The sequence below is a fragment of the Myotis nattereri genome (genome assembly GCF_964212035.1).
Source record: "Myotis nattereri genome assembly, chromosome: 20".
NCBI lineage: Eukaryota > Metazoa > Chordata > Mammalia > Chiroptera > Vespertilionidae > Myotis > Myotis nattereri.
This window is the reverse complement of record NC_138096.1, coordinates 9,686,964-9,710,134: the sequence shown is the minus strand read 5'-3', so window position 1 is coordinate 9,710,134 and position 23,171 is coordinate 9,686,964. Positions and strand designations below refer to the sequence as shown.

Here is a 23,171-nt window from a genome sequence, read left to right as displayed (position 1 = left end):
ATAGATGGACGGGCTCTACCGTAAAGCACGCGCCGTAGGACAGCCTCAGGTGAAGGGGGGGGGGGGACAGCAGGAGCTCTTTCCCATGAGTTCAGCGTTGGCTTCACCAGAAATATGATGTGACCATAAAAATTAGGGAATTTTAGTTGCTCAACAAAATCACCAACCCAATTTTTAAAACCACAGTCTCAGATTACTATGATTATTAATATCTGAAATACATGTATATATACACACACTTTCTCTAGTCTGCAACTATATAAAATATATACATAGTATTCTAATACAGACTATCATAATCTACTGACACACCTAAAGGTCTTACCTGTGGCTGTGTAGCTCTCTCCGATGCCTGAATAGATTCGCATCCCGTCCATATACAGAGAGTACTGAGTGATGATACCATTCGCTTTTTTGGGAGGATTCCAGGAGAGGAACAACGAATTGGGAAGGGATTTGGCTACTGGTGCCTGAATCTCTTGTGGGGCTGTGGGGAGAAAAAAAGATTTACAGAGTCTAAGTTTACTTTTCTCATTCAAACTTTTCAGACCCAGAACAACACATCATGGAATAAACCCGAAATCCCACGCATGGACATGGTCCTGATCTGTGGGCAGCTTGTCAGTAGCTGCTTAAGGAATAGAACTAAATAACTGTCCTGTATTGATGAGATTTGCTTCAATGATGGATGGGAAGTACTATCACGGTTCACTTGACTGACCTGTTACTTCATCAAAGGTATTATTGGCCCATAATCTCTACTTGGGGGCCGTGTGATGAAAGCAAATTAGATAGGTAAGTCCCTGCCTTCCAGGAGCTTTTGATCTAAGCTGGGCCATGCTGGTCCGAGTGGTTTGTGACAGATATGAGAAGTGTATGTGTAACCACAGAAACAGGCAGAAAGTGCAGAAGCAATTTAAAGAGTTCGGTATGGAAACTACATTGTGTGCAAGTCTTTGTTTTAAAATGGGGTTTGTTCACTTTCTGTAATGGTCAGTGAACTAGAGTCACAGGAACTAAAAGCTTTTAAAATTTTAGCCTACACATACCTATTGCTTGGTAAATTGGCAATACAGTTATTTTTTTTATTTACTGACTTGAGAGAAAGAGAAGGCGGGAGGGAGAGGGAGAGAAAGAAAAAGAGAGAGAGATTTGTTCCACTTATCTACTCATTCATTGGTTGATTCTTGTATGTGCCCTGACCAGGGATAGAACCTGCAACCTTGGCGTATCGGGAACTCACTGTAAGCAACTGAGCTATCCGGCCAGGGTGGCAATACACTTAAAGAAAAACTGGAAATCAGGAATTCCTTACATCCTAGAAAAGAAGTAAATGATGAACTGGGTGAACAGAAATCTCACTGGGGTGCGGCTGTCAGGTCGACTTGATGGGAACTAGAAGAACCTGGACAGAGGACGTAGTGGACGTGGAGAAAACAACGAGAGAGAGAGAAAGAGGACAATCTGCCCCACACGGAAGCGGTGGCCACATGTGAGAGGATGACCGTGTGCCCAGCAGCAGAAGCGATGGCCCATTAAGAAGCATTGCTGCCCTAACAGGTTTGGCTCAGCAGATAAGAGCGTCGGCCTGCGGACTCAAAGGTCCCAAGTTCGATTCTGGTCAAGGGCATGTACCTGGGTTGCGGGCACATCCCCAGTGGGGAGATGTGCAGGAGGCAACTGATCGATGTTTCTCTCTCATCAATGTTTCTAACTCTCTATCCCTCTCCCTTCCTCTCTGTAAAAAATCAATAAAATATATTTTAAAAAAAATTTAAGAAACATTGCTATTCTCAGTGGACCAGAGAGAACATCGAGAAAATGCGGAAGATGGGTCCTGATGGCTATTCCAGGTGAGGGGGTTCAGGTTAGGTCAGGTGTATAGCACGGAGAATAAAGGGTGATAAGAAGGATTTCACACAAAGTCCTTTATTCTGTCACGGTGCCAGGGTATGGGCACCGTCCTTAGGTTACATTCCTTTTGTGTAAGAGGCACCTGCTACACAATTGAAAAGAATGCCTGGGCCCTAGCCAGTTTGGCTCAATGAACAGAACGCCTGCCCATGGACTGAAGAGTCCCTGGTTGAAATCCGGTCAAGGGCATGTACCTTGGTTGCAGGTTTGATCCCCGGCCCTGGGTCGGGATGCATGCAGGAGGCAACCAATCAATGTGTCTCTGTCACATTGATGTTTCTCTCTCGCTGTGTGTCTCTCCCCATTCCTTCCACTCTCTCTCTAAAAAAAAAAAATCAATGGAAAAATATCCTTGAGTGAGGATTAACAACAACAAAAGAAAAGAAGGCCTGGGATGAAGAGTGAGAAAGGGGGTGGATGGATGCTGGAAAAGAGACAGACGGACTCTTGTCCCCTGAAGATCAAGCTTGGAAGGCTGCTAAGTAATGTGATAAGCAGACAGTAAAGGAACACACGCTCCCCCTCACCCAGGAGAGCGGAACAGGAACTAACGGGGCCTCCGAGTGCTGAGAGCGGCTACTCCCTGAAGTGACGCGTTCTGATGTCTGAGCAAAGCTTTCCCTTCGGAGCGCTAAAATCTCTCCTTTCCCGCTGCCTTCTTCACATGTGCTTTCTGAAAGAGTCATGTATGCCAACAGTGTGCACGTTCTGAGCAAACAGGAGTGAGACCCAAGTTGAAGGAACGGAGCAGTGCTTAGGAATGTCTCCGCTGGCCTTAGGAGGTCCCGTCGCGGGGAAACAATTGTTGCCCGTGCTGGTGTTGAGCAGTTAAGAGAGACCGTGGAAATCAACCCTTTGGTTCTCAATTTCATACGGAGCCATACAATCAATTCTTTTTAGTCAGACTGTCTCTAGATTTACTTCTGAGCCATAGTAAAATGAGGAAGCTTTCATTAATCTTTCAGATGCTTCATATTAATGACAAGGCTCTTGCATGAACAATGTAACAGCAATTAAAAAGCCCATTAATCTGCATTACAGCTATTAAAGATGCATGTCATTAAAGGGTATGGAGTTTGATTCATTTTCACACCACCCCCCAAAAATGGAGCAATTATGGCCTGGCAATGCACTTTGTCATCAAATTAGGTTGGGGTTTTCCAGCAAATGGCCTTGCAGCATTTAGCTCTTCTCCTATTTTATTATTCATGACTGAAATGTGGAAGTCAAGACCTTTGAAATTACTTTACCTTCTTGTGGAGTAGAGACGTTCAGTGCACGCGAGCTCTCGGTGCAGCCGGCCAGAGTGCAGGCAGCGAGGGTCACCGCATAGTTTCTGAAGGGGAGCAAGCCTGTCAGCACGCCTGCAATAGAGGAGGAAAGGGGTTCGCATGTTTACTGTCAGCTGCTATAAGGAATATGATTGGTGTGTGTGTGTGAGTGTGTGTGTGTGAGAGAGAGAGAGAGGCGAAGACACAGACATCAAGAGATAAAAAACAAAAACATATGCCTCTCCTTCATCTTCCTGCCCGTGTGCTCACTGCAGAATGGAATGACCAGTGAAGAGAACGTGAGACCAGCGTATTGTTCAGACAGCTCTGAATTGTATCTGATGTGGCCTGAGATACTTCCCCTGGAGAATGGGGGTGCCTCATAGAGTTCGGGCAAGCAGAGCCTAGCGTGTCCAGTAGGTGAGAGGTGTATAGTATACTACCCCATTCCAGGAGCCCGGACCTCTCGAGGAGGCAAAACTGTCATTTCCTTCAGCGTAGCATTTTTCAATCATATTTTACTAGGATCCTTTGTATGCACCCCATCTCTTACCACACTTCAGGAAATGCTACTCCCAAGAGTGGCTTTACTGTCTCAATGGTAAGATACACACATACAAACTATTAATTCATCTTGTAACTACCAAGCCTACGGAGGTTAGTTCCCTTTGCTCATGACTTGCTTTATGTGGCATATGGGGGCTGCACCAGGATGGATTAAAGTTGCCGCTTTAATAAAAGTTCTGCAATTGCCAAAGAAAGAGAACATGGGCATTCTCTCCAAGACTGAGGAAGGTAGCCCTTCTTGGATGTATGCCTAGAGATCGTTGAGCGATGGACCTAATGGCCTTGCTTTAAGCGTCAGAATCAAGCTCACATTATATACTCTCCAGGAAGAAAAGGAGCACTACCGTGATAATATATCATCATCAAAAAGCATTGATCAATTTTTCTTCTACACACCCCTGGGAAGGGTGCTTTGGAATATTGGAATATAACTGATCTCTAGGAGGTTCCTATTATTATCCTTTTTTAATCCTCTCATGAGGAAATTTTTTTCCACTGCTTTTCTGAGAATGGAAGGGTGGGTGGGAGGAGGGGAGGAGGGAGGGAGGGAGGGAGGGAGAGAAACATTGATATGAGAGAGACATATTGATTGGTTGCCTCCTGCACATCCCTCAACAGGGGCTGGGGATCAAACTTGCAACCCAAGTGTGTGTCCTTGACCGGGAATTGAACCCGTGACCCTTCAGTCTGAGGTCCAAGTCTCTATCCACTAACCCAAACCAGCCAGGGTTCTAGGAGGTTTCTAATCTAATAAAGTATTAGTGCTAGAATGACCCTAAGAATAACAGTAACACAAAGATAAATAACAGTAATATATAGATTATTACATGAGACCAAATGCCTGCATATACTCAAGGGAACAAGGCATTTATAAGATCTGACTTCCCAATCGCAGGTGATAGGAGATCTACACTTTAGAGAACAAAGAGACGATCATTGAAATGTATACTTCAGTAGATATTTAAAAATAATGAAAAATATATAGCGTGACATACTTACAAAGGCATCCTAGACAGAAAAACGCATCGTTCTGTGTGCACAGAAAACCCAGTAAGAACGTGGGGAAGTCTCCCTTTATGACCCTTGGGGTGTTCACAACAAAGAAGAATGCCCTGGCGGTGAGAACTTCCAAGACTGGCTGGGACTTAAACCTCTTTCTTTGGGACACATCACAGAGCAGACTCTTCCCTTTGAACCTGAGACCATCTCTACCCCCAGGCAGGCCGGATGAACCCTCCGACGCCCTTTCAGTCACAGAACATGAGAAAATGGTGGGACGTCAGGAAAACCGCCAGTCCCTTTTGATAATGGAAGAGGGCGAGTTGGAAAAGCCCTTCAGTAAGCAAGAAGTCGGCATTATTGATGTCTTAAAAGTGTTAGCATCCCATGGAACACAGCCATGTTGGTGTCCCGATGAAACCACTGGCACCAGCGGCCCCAGAACGCTCAGGGCGAAGCGATAATGCACTCTGCGTTAATGCTCAGCATTGAGAATCCCGCCCTGCCACCAAGGGAGCGGGAAGGAAACTTGAGTCTCTCCCCTCTGACATGCAGGCCGGTGGGTGCAGAGAGCCTGGCTGAGAGAGGGGGCAGGCACTGGACTGAGGGGAGGAAGTTTGAGAGCCCAGGTCAGGATGCCACACCCGTGTTCTGAGGACTTCCTCCCCTTAGAGGGGAAGGGCCTATCGGAGAACCTTGTTCCGGTAAAGCCCTTCTCCATGACTCGGGGGAGCTCCCCGAACGCAAAGACATGCCCCTTTACGTCTGTATTTGCCCTATTACCCAGCAGCTATCATGGTCATTTACCGAAAGTGGACACTCAATGTTTGACCCAAAAAATGAAGACTTCCCACCTTCCTTCTCACTAGAAGAGGAAACCTACCCTCTCCCCCCTTCTCCAGGGACCCAGCAAAGGATGAGACACTGTTTCTTTTGACCTAGGAGATTATAATTTCCAGCCTGGACGCCGTGGCCCAGTGGTTGAGCACTGACCTATGAACCAGGAGGTCAGGGTTGGATTCCCAGGTCAGGGCACATGCCCAGGTTGTGGGCTCAATCCCCTATGTGGGGCGTGCAGGAGGCAGGCAATCAATGATGCTCTCTCATTGATGTTTCTCTCTTTCTCTCCCTCTCCCTTCCTCTCTGAAATCAATAAAAATATTTTTAAAAAGATTATTTCCAGGGTTTCCTTTCCTTTGCTCTCACCTCAGTTCCAAAGGAGCTGAAGAGAGATATTAATAACTGGAGGCAGCTGGACGGCCTGGGAAAGTGGCCCAGGAGCCGACAGGAGCCATGGGGGCTTTGGTGCCTCTGACTGTGTGTGTGTTTGGGTGGGGGCAGGAAGACCACCCAGGAGCCAGCCTGGACGTGGAGACATGATCATGAACTCCTCCGACTCAACGAAGACAAGTTTAAATGCTCTGGAGACGCGGCATGAGACAACTGCAAAATGGCCCCTTTTTTAAAAAAGCCAAAGGCACTGGGACAAGAAGCAGGGTCTCTTTCTATTTACACCCTTCAGAGCAGGCCCCGCCCCCCGCCCTCCCCCAGCCCACCCCCAGCTGCCACCCCGGGTGTCTGGCCGGCATCCACTGTAATCTGTTCTCCTTCATTATGCTAATCTGTGGGCGGAAAGACTCCTGTCATCTCCGAATGGCTTGTATGGCAACGGTAAACACCTTGGCCTGTCGGTAATTGGACAGGTGTCTGCACTGATGTCACCAGCTTTTAATTCAATTAGAGAGCTGGCTGCTCTGTTCTCCTTACGCGCTCATTTCCCTCGCACCTTTAGTCTGACGGGGAGAGCCGCACGCGGCCAGCGCCTACCCCGGGGCCAGGGGCTGGGGCAGCCTCACAAAGACCACGTGCAATATTCCAAATGGACTCCAACAAGCCAGGAGTATTTCTATGTCCTCAGAGGCATCTGCAATAATGTGGAGAGTTTGTGTTTCTCTCTCTCTCTCTCTCTCTCTCTCTCTCTCTCTCTCTCTCTCTCTCTCTCCCTCCCTCCCTCCCTCCCTCCCTCCCTCCCTCCTTCCCTTTACCCCTCCATGCCTTGAAGTGTTATAATATCTAAACACTGTCTTCTAGCTACTGGCCGGTGGTAATTAGGAGCAATCACAGCAAACAGAAAAGCTGTTTCTGGCTTCCTCTCCCCAGGGCCCCGCTCCATCTCCAGAGAACCCATCAGAACACAATGCTCCTCTTTATTTGCTGGCATTTCACATTTGAATCAAGAAGGTGAGGTGAGCATTTATGAAGAGGGCCATCTGGTGGAGGGCACCCCCAGAGGAGCGGCCGCTGCCACCGGGAGACAGAACGCCAAGAGCCCACTTTTGGAAAGACAACCAGCTGGGGGGGGGGGGGGGGGGGTGGGAGGGAGGAGAGCTGAAGAGCAGGAGCTGGCAGATTCTAATTTTTAAGAACACATCTCCGAAGAAGTTCGGAGCGGCACACCCCTCCAGGGTGGGGATTAAAGAGTAAATCAATCCAGGGTGCCACGCTTCCTGCCCACTTCAAGGAAGCTCGGGAGATAAATTAAAGTTCTAACACAGACATTTTGACACAGTGACCCCATGAAACTGAGTAACGACATTTGTTAAATATGGATGAAAATTTAACGGTCTAGCAGAGGCGGGGAAACACACCCAGGTTGCTTCTCCTCTGGTTCTCAGCGGCCCAGGAAGCTGGCATCTGTGAATGGTTTTGTTTTTCCCCTTGTGGTTTCGGTACTGTTTTAAAATGAAAATTAGGATCCCTAATATTTAGAAAACGAAGGTCAATTTTCATTTTAACCAAAAGGTGGAACACACAAAAGCACTCTCCCTAAACCTAAGGCAATTTTTTTAAAAACTCAAAAAACTTTTTTTTTTTTTTTTTTTTTTACATTTTATTTACTTCAAATGGACTTTGTGACCTTTAAATATTCTAGTAAGGAGTGAAGCAAATCATGTACCTTGAATCACAGGCTAAACAGATTTTGTTACTTACAAATAAGAAAAAATTTGCCTTACTCTTTTATTTTCTTTGTATAATACAGGGTCCAACCCCAGCTTAAAGAATGATTCAAACAATGATTTTTATTGACCTCAAAGCATTATCCAGTTAAGATTCTCTTAGTGGGCCCTAACCGGTTTGGCTCAGTGGATAGAGCTTTGGCCTGTGGACTGAAGGGTCCCAGGTTCGATTCCGGTCAAGGGCATGTACCTTGGTTGCGGGCACATCCCCAGTAGGAGGTGTGCAGGAGGCAGCTGATCAATGTTTCTCTCTCATTGATGTTTCTAACTCTCTATCCCTCTCCCCTCCTCTCTGAAAAAAAAAATCAATAAAACATACTTTTTTAAAAAAGATTCTCTTAGTGGGCTGACATTTAACCTCAGATTTGTAATCCGTGCCTTTGTGGTAGGAACTGCATTGTCTGTCCCTGTCCTTCTAATTCTGCAATAGGTCTGAGGTACCCACTCGTGTTAACTCTTTATCGAACTTAAAGGGTGGACACTGAAGTCACTAGGGCGCTCCAAGAAAAGACAGGACTCCATGTGCAGGGAGGCGGGCAAGGAGACAGAGGAAAGCAAAGAACCTGCGTCATCCTCACTGCTCGGGCCCTAGGTCCCCGCCCCAAGGGGATGCTGATGGGTGGGCAGAGTGGGAACTCGGTCGCTCAAGGCCAGCAGCAGAGCTGAGAGGAGAACCTGCCTCCTGACTCCAAGGTCACCGCCTTGCCACTGACCTAAGACCCCGCTCTATGAGAAGGAAGAAGACTGGCGCAAGAAGCATGACTGAAAATAATAGCATCCTTTTCTGGGCATGTATTTCACTTAAAATCCACCTTAAAATTGGGCTCAAAGATCCACGTTTAATGCTGAGACCTACTATGCACAAACAGAAAGGAACATGCTTATCCCCCAGGTGAGCAAGCATTTGCACCTATAATATTCCCTTACAGAGCAACTGATTCATAAGAAGTGCTTGTTATATCAGTGTATGTGTGTTGCTGTTTACTATAACATTGGGCTTTTATATATTATGTATGTAACATTTTTACCTTGTTCCAAATACAAAATATAAAAAGGTCATGAAAGTTAGAAAACAGAAAATTTGGAGTCACCCCCCCCCCCTTTTTTTGGTTAATACTCACTGGATGGTATTTTTCCCGTTGATTTTGAGAGAGAATGAAAGGGAGGGAGGGAGAGAGACACATCAATGTGAGAGAGACACATCAATGTGAGAGAGACACATCAATGTGAGAGAGACACATCAATGTGAGAGAGACACATCAATGTGAGAGAGACACATCAATGGGTTGTCTCCCGCACGCACCCCAAATGGGACTTGGGTTTGAACTTGTAACCAAGGTATGTGCCCTTGACTGGGAATCAAACCCGTAACCCTTCAGTGCATGGGCCGATGATCTAACTACTTAGCCACACGGCCTGGGCTGTTCCTTTTCTTTAATCAAATCTGATCCTTGAAGTATTTACATCAAATACTATAGACATGCCTAGTTGAAGATCACTATACAGCAAGATTTATGTATTACCATCATTTCTGGCACAACCTGTCATCAAAAAGAAATCTATATCCTTCTCTACAAATTACTACAGCATAAAATAAAAAACATATAACCCGCAAAAAGCTCTGTCTGAAGATTTCACAATGTACAAGTAGCTCAGGCTCATTAGGTATTCGGGAGACTTAGACAAAGCTATTAACTCATCAACACTGCATTACCTAATGAGATTCTTCCGCATTAGCTAAGCAGGCCATTACATCATCTCTATTTTTACTATTTATGTCACAGGCCATATTTTTGTTCCTGTGAATTTTCTCAGACCCATTTCTTTCACGATTTACATTGAAAGAGTTTGTAATAAACTACAAATATGTAATATTAATTTATGAAGTACTATGGAAATGGCAGACGCTCGCAATTCATTTTTTTTAATATACTATCATCAAAATGAATTCTTGAAATTTACTTGTGATGTCTGCAGGTTGTGGCAGCGACCACTAAACACCCTCTTTTATATCCTCTTCTTCCTCACAATAGAAGACGTACTTTTTAAAGCCGGGGAGGTGGCCCCCTGGAGGAAGTGCGTTTCCCAGCACGTCCTGCAGCGAGGCACAGCCATGTGGCTGTGTTCTGGCCACAGAATGTCACCAGAGGTGAAGGACCCATTTCTGAAATGCCTTCCCTGGGAATGTGCCCGTCTTCCTTCAACCATTCCTCCTTTCCGCTGCGAGGAACCCAGGCTGCACGGCTGAGCTCGAGCAGCTGCCTGGGACCAGGAGGCAGCAGCCCTGTCCCTACGGGTGTCATGCCGGAAAGAGGAAACGCATGTGTCCCTGGCACTGTGAACAGCCCACCCGACATTGACTAACTGGACGTCCGTCACCAGAGAGAGAAAAACTTAATCTTGCTTATTAAGTCACTGTTATTTCGGGTTCTCTGTCTCTCAGGTGAAATTAACTGAAAATGAAAAACTCATCCATTCTATTTTTTTCCCACAAAAAACTTTTCATCTTTTACATAACATTATACTTGGTGGGAGTTCTTGGACTATATTTTGGTGATGTAAAAGCAGTGTGTTTATTATGTGTATTTTACCACAATAAAAGAGAAATAGCAGCAGCAACAACAAAAAGATTGCAAAGGCAGGATCCAGCACTTGGTTGAAACACAGTACATAATGTTTTTGTTTTTAATAAATGAATATATTTTGCTCTGTGTAATTATCATCATTGCAGCAACACTGGCTTCCATTGGTTTTAATTACAAATATACTGAGGTTCAGTTCCCTGATGAGATTTAAGTTTTAAAACTAATATTTAGATTCTATTCAGCTTATCAACACTGTTTTTCCTTTGGGAATATACATACTGAGTTAGAAATATATGATTAAGTTGTGATTGCTCTGTATATTATTTCATAAAATTAAAGAAGTACAGCCCAACTAGGGTGTGGCTCAGTTGTTGATTGTCAAACTATGAGCCAGGAAGTCATGGTTCAATTCCAGTCAAGGGCACATGCCTGGGTGTGGGCTAGATCCCCGGTAGGGGGAGTGCAGGGGGCAGCCAATCAATGATTCTCTCTCATCCCTCTCCCTTCCTCTCTGAAATCAATAAAAATAAAAAAGAATTAGGGAACTACAGCATTGCTGACACTTTAGTAAGAAAGAGTAACCCAATACTCAAGGCGGCAGGATAGAGTAATACTGTATTAACATTCCTTTAACTATAGGGTTAGCGACAGAAAGCTGCATTTGTTCCTTCAGTGAAAGTGTACTGATCAGCTATCTTGAGCAAGGAAATGAACAAGACTTAAAATGAATGCAAAACTTATTGCCTTCCAGGAGCTTACTGTCTAAGAAGGAAATAACTCAGATGCACAAAGAGTGGCCATAGCACAGGCAGTCTTAACTGTGGAGTAGGAATTCTCAGTTGAACAGAACAACAACATACCTGGCATCAAAGCTTGTATTATAATCATCTCTCTGCAGGCTTCTCGAGTAAATATAATCATAGTACATTCACATAATTTGTATATAACATATACATGTATGTATACGTATACATACACAGAATGAGCAGGATCTTAGTTATGGATGGACTCATCACTGAGGTTAAGTTCCCAAGTCAGGCATAAGGCAAAAATCACCTATAAAGGACACTTTTCATTTCCTATATAAGTAGTGAGCCTTGTTACTGGGAATCACAGTGAAGGGGGGTGGGTTCTCATGTCACATCCCCAGTCCCGGCATCAGAATCTGCAGTTGACAAGAACCCAAATAGTTCTCCCCTCCTTCCAGAAGAGCTATCCATCACAGCAGAGGCCCTGCTGACACTGCCTCGGTCTCCACTGTCTTAGCAGGTTCTGCTCACAGAGCTCATGCTAGGAGCCAGGGGCAGGAACACATGAAGCCGGACAATCAGCCCAGCAGGGACAGGGTCCCTCTCAGCTGGCCGTAGCTCCCTCCCCAGAAGTTTGCAGCATGTGGTCCCTGGACCATCTGCAGGAGGACACTTGGTAAAAGGCAGGTTTCAGTAAACCTAGCCCAAGTATGCAGAGTCTCCCGTGTAGAACCCAAGAATCTGCATTTTTAAGCAACTCAGGAATCTCCTCATGAGCAAGAGAGTTGGGAATTATACTACTAGCTGTGCAAGAGAGAGAAAAGGGAGAGACACCTTTTCAGTATGTCACCCACTTGCTTCAGGTAGACTAGCCTCTACTGCAAATGAAGACTGAGCCAGTTGTCTAAGCAAAAGCTGTCTTAATAATAAGTTAAAATGTCTTTCATTTCTACTTATATTTAGATTTACTAGTATCTGGGTTATCTGAAAGACTATTATTGATTCTTCTATGAAACTATAGTGAATAATACATACTATCATCTATGATTCTATTTGCGAAAGAAATATAACTCCTAGACTTTACCTTAATGTAATGAGAAAATATCTTCTATGTACCAATTATATCCCTAGCACTACAAATTATGTTGATAATGAAGTATATATGTTTAAACACCTTAAGAAAAAAATAAAAAGAAATAATTATAGTCAGGGGAGGGTGGGTGGGAAGTGATCAACCCAAGAACTTGTATGCATATATGCATAACCCATGGGCACAGACAATAGGGTGGTGAAGGCCTGGGGAGGGAGGCGGGGTTGGGCTAGAAGGGGTCAATGGGTGAAAAAGGGAGATGAGACATGTAATACTTTCAACAATAAAGATTAAAAAAATAAAAATTAAAAAATGAAAGAAAAGGAAATAATTGTGTCCGTGCACATTGTTGAATCCACTCATTCTTCACATCATCTCAAATGCAACTGAGAAGTCACTTTCTGAGCAGAAAACGCCAGGGCTGTCTCCCAGGGCAGCAGCTTCCCGTGTTAACAGGGCTGCAGGGAGAATCCTCTGAGCCACGCTGTTAATTGGAGGCCTTTGCGAGAAGTCTGAGGATACACAGGCGTGGTGACTGCCGGGCTTTTTGCCCTGGGGCACCAGCGAGGAAATGAACTTCAAGCGCGCCCTGCTCTGAACCCTGGCCTTGGGAGGGCAGGGCAGCTGGCCCCTGCGGCCCACAGGGGCCCATTTGCTCTTGAGTGGGGCTGTTAACCCTTGGACTCTCCATGCTTCTGGGATTTATCTCATTTAATCCTCCCGTAGCCAAATTCATTAGTGGTAAATATTCCGTCTCACTCTTCTCCCAGTTGCCTTCCCTCATATTCATCCCCCCGCCACTCCGTTTGCCTTCTGCATTTTGTAAGCCTGACCATCATTTCCTATTTCTTTTCAATAACCCATTTCACTTAATTTTGGTCTATTTACAGGACTAATATTTTCCTTTGCTGATTTTAGGTAGCTACTTTTACTCTTAATCATTTTTCTATAGATGGTTAACATTTTCTTGTCCTACATTTTCAAGTTTCAGGTGGAGGTGGAAGCTGTTATGAGAATTTCTGGGCAATGGTCAGACTCTGCCTGCCTGGCCCAGGGACCTGGACCTGGCTTTACCGCGTGACCCACAGACACTGAGAAAATACCCACCTACCAGCACCCAGGCTGCACTCCAGACCAAACCCTGAGGCCGCCCCAGGCGGTGCCCGGGGGCCAGCATTTGTAAAGCTCCCGGCACGGCTTAGTTTGCACCTGGTTGAGTACTGTCATGTAAGAACCCCAGTGTAATGACCCAAGGTTTATACACACATGGCAGGACATGAAACACAGGCCAATGGACACCTGACTTGAAGGAGAGCCCAGAGCAAGTGGAACGTCCATGAGCTCTCAGCACCCTCCTTCTCGAAATACTGAGAAGACAGAAGTTGAGGCTTACAGATTACACTGAGGCCAACACAAATTTATCTGTGGACCCCATCCTAATCCCAGCAAAGGTTCTTATTAACCACTAGATATCCCGTCAATTAATCTGAAAATGATTTCATTTTCTTGAGTGAACACCAATCTAAAGACAAGTTTAGGGATGGGGAACTGACTGCTATAATTAGGGGCTGGGCTGCATTTAGCCAAACTTGGGGGGTTGCCTTTAGACCCCACTATGGTGCTCTGGGAGGAGATAAGTCAAGAAACCTGTTTCCTCCTCATCAGTTCCATGCTATGCAAAGATCTACAAGAACTTGGAATGTGCTAAGAATAGATTCTACACTTGTTCTTAGTCACAAGGCCGAACACAAGCCTGGAAAGGACTTTCTAACCTCAGAGGGAAGGTGGGGAGAGCGGGTGGGTGGAATGAGATCAACCAAAGAACTTGCATGCATATATGCATAACCCAAGGACAGAGACAACAGGGTGGAGAAGGCCTAGGCCTGGGGGCAGGGGCGGGCTGGAAGAGGTCAATGGGGGAATAAAGGGGACATGTGTAATACTGTCAACAATAAAGATTATAAAAAGGATTTTACAAGAAAAAAAAGAACTTGGAATCGATTAAATGAGAGAGAGATGGTAAATGTCAAACAAAAGAGAAAAACACTGAGACTGTTGCGAGGGAGGCAAGCTGGTGACATGAGGAACAAATGTAAATTATATAAAAGAATCACACACAAAAAAACTTTAAAAATGATCTCAAAAGGCTCGGAGTAGAACCAACTCTGCAAAAATCAGGAAAATGAAAGGGAAACAATTATGAGGCAATAACCTAGAATCCAGAGACTAAAGAGCATAAAGACAATTAATTCCCTGGCCACTTACTAAGTGCTTATCTCTGAGCAAAATACTTTATGTAGGAAATTCATTTTTTATCTTTACAACAATTATAAAACATAAAAAAGGTTTCTACCCCTATTCTATATATGAGAAGACTCTGGTCTGGGGATATGTTTGTAAATTCCCCTGAGATCACACAGGCAAGAGACAAGTAAAAAATAAAAACGAAAATAACGGTGATGGCTAATACCGATTCTATAGTGAGAATTATTTTTCAAGTGTTGATTCCTTTAAACCCCAATAACCACCTTATCGGTCAGAAAAATGCAACTGATGCATCTACTTGGTTATAAGAAAGTAAGAAAGCCCATGTGATAGATTCGGTTTCTCCTCTGGTGTTTAAGATGGTTTGATATAAATATCCACCGAGCTGGGTGAGAAAGCAAGGCTAGCATTTAGATAGTTTGGAAAAATATAAAATATTTAATGAGGAGGCCAGGAGAAGGAGCTTATTTTAGAAATGTGATAGGACTGGCGTCATGACCGAGTGCCCGTTTGGAAAATGCAGGCTGAGAATTTTTAGTGATAAACTGTGTGTGTGTGTGTGTTTGTGTGTGTATGTGTGTGTGTGTATGTGTGTGTGTGTGTGTATATGTGTGTATTTTTCCAGCCCCTTTAGCTACAACGTGCCCATCGGGCAAAGTCAAACTGTGGACTAACTCAGGGTGGGCTTTTATCAGGTGGTAAAAATAAAAACAAAGGAAGTAAAAATAGATGAAAAAGAAACTGTTGTTATATTTGAGCTGTAGAGGCTAAAGAGTCTAAAAAAGGAAGTAAGGGCTCAAGGGGGCTGACCAATAGCCCCCTGACAAGATCATTACGGCCACTCCAAAATCCATATGATTTTTCAAGTTATAAATTCCTTGACAGAGGAAAACATGTGTTTTTATTTCTATCATATTTATGAAGTATTTTCCTTTTTTTTGGGTCAAAGACTTATTCTGACTTTCTATTTAAGGTGCTGTAACACTTCATGAAGCTGTAAGCTGCTCTTATCACACGTGTGCACGGATTTGAGTCCGGGACATGTGTGTGATGTCCATGAGTCTAATCCACTCCCATCGGTCTGCGTGGCCCCATGAGAAATTGATTCACCGGGGCGCCCACCAAACTGCTGGCACTCTGATCCTCCTGTACCCGGACATAATTAGGTTTAATCAGCAATTTTACAATAAATAATGGTGCCATGAACTTGGGCTGGTCCCAGAGAGTGCATTTTTTGCGTGGTGAGGTAGGTCTGCTGGTGCTGTATGAACATGCAGGATCCCTAGAAGATGTCTGAAGAGCTTTAAGAGCTCTAGACACCTTTGACCTAATCTCCTGGGGACAGAGAATGGCAGCCTTGCACTGAAGCTATGCACAAAAGCTCATGATGACTCTTTTCACCTCAAATGGATGCAGGCTTCCATCTCATTAGATGGTTGTTTTGTTGTTTAACGACTATTATTTTTAATTTTTATGTGTTTTTTAATTGATTTCAGAGAGGAAGGGAGAAGAAGAAGACAGAGAAACATCAATGATGAGAGAGAATCATCCATTGGCTGCCTCCTGCCCACCCCTATTGAAGTTCTAGCCCATAACCTTGACCTCCTTGACCTCCTGGTTCATAGGTGGACACTCAAACACTGAGCCACGTCAGCCAGGCTGGTTCCTGTTTTTAAGCAGGCACATATAGATGAGTAATTAATGCTTTTGGAGGAAAGAAACCTTAAAGAATGCTTTTACTTAAATTCAAACAAAAAGCAAATGAATAAGGTTTATTCCCTTGAGGAGTCGCCTCTACCTGTGAGGTTGCTGGTATGCACAAGCTCAGACGTGACACAGGGGGTGTGGGGTGGGCCGGGCCCGCCACCCTCAGGGCAGGCTCTCAGGATGTACTTCTCAATCACACCTCTGACCTCCACAGGTTCATCCCAGGCCACTTCCACGCTCGATCCGTTTATGCTGCGGACTCTGGAGGGGGCTGGCATGCTGCGTGGAGCTGCGGACGAGTGAGAGAGAAAATAAGAGGAAATGGCCGAGCTGAGGAGACTGCTGCCCCATTCTTCACTTTTAATGGCTGCAGTAAATCAGGTTCGACCATTAGCATAAATACAATTTATTAGAGTTGTAACTTTTCAGCACTGATTTAATATGACTGCACATCTTGAGCCATTCGGCTTAAGCGATATTTCAAAACCATCAAAACTCCATCGACATAACATGCTTTCGAGTCTGGTCCAGGCTTTCCCCAAACATTTAATGGAGCCGACATGTTTCAAACATCACTCATAAGGGAGGAGGTGGATGGTGGGCAGGTAACAAGTTCAAACAATGGAACGATGTCCCCCTTTGAAGCGAGGTAATTAAGAGTGTTATTATACACAGCAGTTTGACACTTTTATATCTTCAGTGGATTAGCCAAAAATTATCACAAATGTGATGATATTTTACTGGGATGTCTGATCTCACTTTCTACATTCAATTGTTCTCAAATTATTTTTAAAAAATCAAAATTCTCTCAGATATGATATACAGATGCATTCCTAATTGCATTTCAGGGGGTGGAGAAGTGTGTGTCCTTGAGATTCTACACAATCATTTTGGGGGATGTTTTCTAGAGAGTATCAAAAAACACTAACACAGCCCAGCCGGTGTGGCTCCTTGGTTCAGTGTCGACCTATGAACCAGGAGGTCAGGGCACATGCCCGGGTTGTGGGCTCAGTCCCCAGTGGGGGACATGCAGGAGGCAGCTGATCCATGATTCTCTCTCATCATTGATGTTTCTATCTCTGTCTCCCTCTCCCTTCCTCTCTGAAATCAATAAAAACATATTAAACACACACACCCACACACCCACTAACACAAAAGAAGGGATTTTAAAGCAACTGCAAAACTTCACTTACAAGCTGTGTCTCCTAATTTTAAAAACCTATACCTTTAACTATTTATCACGTGTTTCCACGGAACTGATCAGTAAAAACTTCATCACAGCTGACTGCGCTGGGGACACAGAAAAGGCCCGAGGAAGCCCTGGCAGGATGATGGATGAGAGACCTGCTGTGGCGGCTCCTGGACTCCGGGGCCCTGTCGGGGACGGTCGCTCTGGGTTTCCCCCATCCAGTAGCCTCCTGCTCGGACTTCACCGTTCAGACCAATAAACAAGGCCAGCTTCCGGGGAGACAACATGAGCACAAAGGCTGAGAGGAAGCGCGGAGGCGAAGCGCTGGGGTCTGTGCCGTGAAAACAGCTTGGGTGCCCACAGAAAGCACGCCGGCCACACGGTCGAGCTGCAAGTAGAGGGATCCCGGGAGCGATGCTGATTTTATTAGTTCTGAAATGCGGTGCCCGGCAAAGTACAGGGCTGTCTAACAGATGGTCTTCTCATAAGGGACAGAGCAAAACTGACTCCAAAATAATTAAATAGCGCAATTATTCTCCAACCCCCGGGAGCATGTCACTGCTCAGGGTTGTGGTCAGATTGTAAATATGAATTTATGGCATAAAGACTCGGTGGTCAGACTGTCGCTATAAATTCACTGCTCTATTTGCATATTTTCTCAGTGGTCCTCAAAAAGGAGACTAGTGAGCTACATTCAGTGATGTACTTTCCAGATACTGATTTCCGGAATCAGATGAAAGGGAGGCTTTATGGCGTATTTGTTAATAAAGTAGAGAAGTGGGCCCTGGGTGGTTTTCTCAGTGGTTAGAGCATTGGCCTGTGAACTGAAGGGTCCCAGGTTCGATTCCAGTCAAGGGCATTTACCTTGGTTGTCGGATAAATTCCTGGCCCTGGTTGGGGTGCCTGTGGAAGGCAACCAATGGATGTGTCTCTCTCACATGGATGTTTCTCTCTCTCCCCCTCCCTTTTACTCTCTCTAAAAATCAATGGGAAAATATGCTTGGGTGAGGATTAAAAAATAAAAAGTAGAAAAGTGTGCAATAGGGTCAGAGGACATGCCAGTAACAAGTAAATATTTTATATCAGAACTTTCTCCTAACTCTGAACATTCAATTCATTGTCTTCCCTACAAATAGATGATCATTTAAATCACCCTGGGAAAAGGGGCATGATGTCTTCTTCTGGAGAATCTGTAGGCAGAGAGCTTTGAAAATTATTCTTAGTAGCCCATCTCAGTACACAGTCATCTTTTAGAGGGACAAGATGCCGCAAAAGATTCCTGGGTCAGTCACCCTTTGTTGAGTAAAAAAAAAGTATGAGAGAATATCTTGGTGAAAAACGTGTCTTTGGATAAACTGTGACTTGCTCAGGATCAATGAGACGTCAAGTGGCATCATATGGAAATGTATTTGCCTCTCTCACAGATACTTGACCCAAAAGGGTAGAAGGCTTCTGACTCACACAACTTTCTGTGAGGAACGCCTTGCTGTGATGACACTACGCAAAAAGATGGATCGTCACCGTAAGACACTCAACGCACTCATAAATCCATTGTCTGGGATGAGACCTAGGGCATTCTATCTAACTCTTAGTTGTCTCCACTCCGACTGAAAGAAAGAGTAGACCAGTCAGCAATTTCTGTCCCAGGAGAGCCATTCTAAGACCCTACAGTCAGCACCATCGCAAACGTCTGGCGTGACAGAACCAAACCCAGGTGCTTCCAACCAGGGCACAGGTTTCAAGGTCACCTTCTGGGAAAGGGAGGCCACCCCCTCAGTGGTCATCCCGACGTCACTTCCTGGGGCCTGTCCAGTCTATCACAGCTTCCTGTCCTCAGCCTATTACTGTAGATGCAGGCTGTGAAATCCCTAAGACAAATTAAATGTTTCTTCTTCAGAAGAGGAAAGAGTCAAGCTTCAGCCTCTACTTACTAAATACCCGAAAAAGCAAAGCACTTCAGTCATAGGCAGATGCGTCAACTAACCAAGGCACACTCCGCCACAGAGTGCAACATGCTCCTTGCGCCAAGACTGTGGTGGCCTTCCCTTTCCTTCACATGTGCAAACATGGGTGCACAGGTATGTGCGTGTGTGGGCACATAGACAGGAGGAGAGAAAAGCTACTTACCTGCTCCAGTTGTGCGCCCCCGGCTCCAGTCACTCCAGATAGAACCCCCTTCGTGTGAGGCCATCACTCGGTACAGGTATTCTTACATGGAAAGAGGAAGTAGAAGAAGTAAAATGTTAGTCCCTGCAGACAAGGGGAGGGGCTGGCAGGAGGGAACAGGACGAGTGGGGAGGAGGTGGGTGATATGTCACGTAGATGGAGCCCCCCACATTACCTGTGAAGAGCTGCAGCCCATGTTCCTGGGCACTGAGCTCCGGGCCCCGGTACACCAGGATGGAGTCGTTCCCCCTGCAGTTAACGGCGCTGTCACTTGATAGGCATCCGTCCAGATTGACTCTGACAGCGCCGCTGGACACAGATGCCAAGCGGAGGGCGGTGCCGCGCTCAAACGCAACGTCCCGCATGCAGCCGCCGAAACCTGACCAACAGGGAGAGCCTGGTCACCCACAGGGCGAGAGCCACTCGTCACCCATCCTCTCTGTCCTCGGCAGGGCATCTGGGTGAGGGGTGGGGGGGGGCGTTAGATACAATCTCTAAACCTGCACATCTCCTGGGGGAACCCTTGGTGCCCCCTCCACTGTCACAAGGAAATGCTTATATTGATGTTATTTGGGAAAAAATATAAGCAGATGAGTATAATTCAAATGAACTTTATTCAGCTGAACGCCTGTGCTATGACTCTTCAGGTCTACATTTCCTCCTTGTGCAGATGCTACTGGAGTGATATTTAGCTCATTGCACATTAAGGCAGAGGTGGGGGGATCCACATGCCCGCGATTCCGAAAAATTCAGTTACCTACAGAAGTGAGTGTTTAAGGGCCACAAAAATAAGTATCTCAGGTAGCATAATTTTTCAACAAGATCCCTGGGGGAGAAATACCATTTGAGGATATTATGCAGGACACCAGGAGGGGGAACAGAGTTTTGAAATACACTGGGGTCCTCAGATACTGCTCTGCATCCCTCACTAATCGCTTCGGAGATACAGAACAAAGTCCCTGTAAAATCAACAGACAGAGGGGCTACGGCTGTGCTCAACCATTTTCACTGTATTCTACACCGTGAACATACAAATGGTCCCAGTTTGGGGTTCGAGGTGGCATGACAGGGACCAGGGTTGTTTTGACAATGGCCACACCCAGAAGTGTCCCTGAATGTGCCATCCACGCAGTTCAAGCCCATGAGGCTGAACCACAGAACGTGGAGAAAATGGAGGGGGATGCACTGGTTTTTAGTTGGAAAACTTCAGGGCAGCCAGCCGGCTGGGGGACAGCAGTTGCTTTCAGTGACACGCTAGGGGGTGTAAACAGAGACCAGCTCAGGGAGGCTTGGCAGTTCTCTGCTCAGAAAACTGCACAAAATGGTCATAGAAGAAATGAGCAGCCTGCCTTTGAGATTGCCGTTGTGCGCACCTACACACACACACACACTCCTGAACTGAACACGGTCAAGTTCGCAAGGCCCCTAGGACATGATTAGCTCTTTTCAAGATGAAAGCACCTCAGCAGAGAGTGGAAATAAAACATCATGCAAAGGCTGAGCAGTAAAATAACTTCATAGTAACAATGAACACATTGTTCTCTTCAGAGTTTCTATGGTGTCTTATTATCTCTCCAAACACATTACGTGGGCCTATTTCCTTTTTAAACGCCGTTGCTATTATTCACATTTCTTTAGGCCCGGCCGATCGATACTGCTGGTCTATCGTGAACACACAGTAGATGCTCCGTAGTTGGGTGAATTGAATTAAAAGCAATGAAGCTCAATACAAAGGCTTCTGCTTGAAAATTCCCAAGCTAAGAATTCAAATTTCTTTGCCAGTGATTTTCTGATGGCACGGAGCCTAATCACCCGACGTCTCTGCACACTACCAGCCAAACAGCGACCACGAAAGGCAGCTGTGGCCAACACCTGAGCTGTTATGAGAAACCCCGTTACTAAGGGGCACAGTTTCAGTTGGCAAGACGGAAAGAATTCTGGAGGTGGATGGTGGTGATGGTCGCACAACAGTGTGAATGTACTAATGCCACTCGACTGTGCATGTAAAATAGTTAAGATGGCAAACTTTGTTATGTTGGATTCAGCGCAATCTTTAAAATTGTAAGAAAAAATATCTTAAAAATTAATTTACAGGATGGGATTTTAAATGTGGGAATGTCCGCAGACAGAGTCTGCCTTCATTCTGGAGATGAAGAAGGCCCAGCCGAGCCGGTGGGGCTCAATGGCTGAGCCTGGACCTATGAACCAGGAGGTCATGGTTCGATTCCTGGTCAAGGGCACAGGCCTGAGTTTCAGGCTCGAGCCCCAGTGTGGGGTGTGCAGGAGGCAGCCGATCTTTGATGTTTCTATCTCCCCCTCTCTCTTTCTCTCTGAAATCAATAAAAATATATTTGAAAACAAACTGCTATGTTCATTTTGTATCCATTCTGAGGAATTCAAACATTTTCAGAAGATATCCTTGGGGATCGAGCAGAGGGTTCTGGGAATGAAGTCTGAAATGTTCTTTCCCACCTGCACCGGGAGAAGTATTCCCATCAGGAACACTCCCCAACTTCCTTCCGGATTTGAATGGGGCAGGAGGATAAGAAGAGGGGCGAGGGTCTGTGAGTGGGAGCAGTGTGGGCGCCTCCTTTTCTTGCTTCCTTGCCTTTGTGAGAATCAAAAACAAACAAATGAACAAACAAAAAACCCTCCCACTTCTATGCCCGCTCCCAGGTCGCCACATCGTTGAAAGGTGGCCCAGAACCCTGGGCTGACACCTCAGCCAGGAGCCCTTCTGAAGGAGGCGGTCCAAGGCCAGGCTGGTGGTCTGGCCGGAAGGCTGGCTTCAGCCCCCAGTGCCACCCCCTCCAGGGAGCATGACCTGTGACATCATGTGTCATGCCCGCACTTCCAACCTAGTGGTCAGTGACAGTCCCACAGGCAGTTCTAAGCTAAATGCCCAGGATCTGCGCTAGTACATGGCCAGCGAAGTATGTTGCCCAGCATATCCACAATACACAGAGAACTTAATTTGCATTTGATTCAAAGGAAGATTCCAACATTAATGGATAAGAAAAAAACAAACAAAACAAAAAAAACAGCCCTGGCTCTAACCGGTTTGGCTCAGCAGATAGAGTGTCGGCCTGCAGACTCAAGGGTCCCAGGTTCGATTCCGGTCAAGGGCATGTACCTTGGTTTCGGGCACAGCCCCAGTAGCGGGTGTGCAGGAGGCGGCTGATTGATGTTTCTCTCTCATCAATGTTTCTAACTCTCTATCCCTATCCCTTCCTCTCTGTAAAAAATCAATAAAATATATTTAAAAAAAAAAACACCCAAAAAACAGCCCTGATATGACCACAAAACAGAGGCTCTGAAAGAGGTGCTGATGGAGAAGCCTGGAGGACTTTCTAAGACTGTGGATAACGGATGGAAAAAGGTACAGCACATGAACTCGATGAATTTGAACTGCAGCTGAGTTCGCTGTGCAGCACCTCTACACAGTGAAGAGTCTCCTGACGTCCGTCTGAAACATGCAGTGACTTGTAAAGACCAGTAGCAATCAAAGCATCTGCGTTGGAATCGGAGGAAACAGGGTCATAAAATATGCATTTTTAATAACCTTTCTAGGCAATTCCAATGTATGTTGGTGAGCAGTAACAACAATGATGGTGATGATGATGATAGCTAATTTTATTGAGTTCCTACTATG

General features: G+C 45.5%; 1 protein-coding gene across 1 annotated transcript in view; it reads right to left on the bottom strand.

Annotated features, from left to right (window-relative positions):
• USH2A (usherin) overlaps positions 1-23,171 on the bottom strand; it is a gene marked incomplete at both ends in the record, with an annotated part of 391,806 nt that overhangs the window by 212,103 nt on the left and 156,532 nt on the right. The window contains 5 exons of the mRNA XM_081114388.1: positions 326-487; positions 3,165-3,278; positions 16,256-16,453; positions 19,481-19,561; positions 19,695-19,898. Of these exons, the coding sequence (XP_080970514.1) occupies positions 326-487; positions 3,165-3,278; positions 16,256-16,453; positions 19,481-19,561; positions 19,695-19,898 (759 nt within the window). The remainder of the gene's footprint in view (positions 1-325; positions 488-3,164; positions 3,279-16,255; positions 16,454-19,480; positions 19,562-19,694; positions 19,899-23,171) is intronic.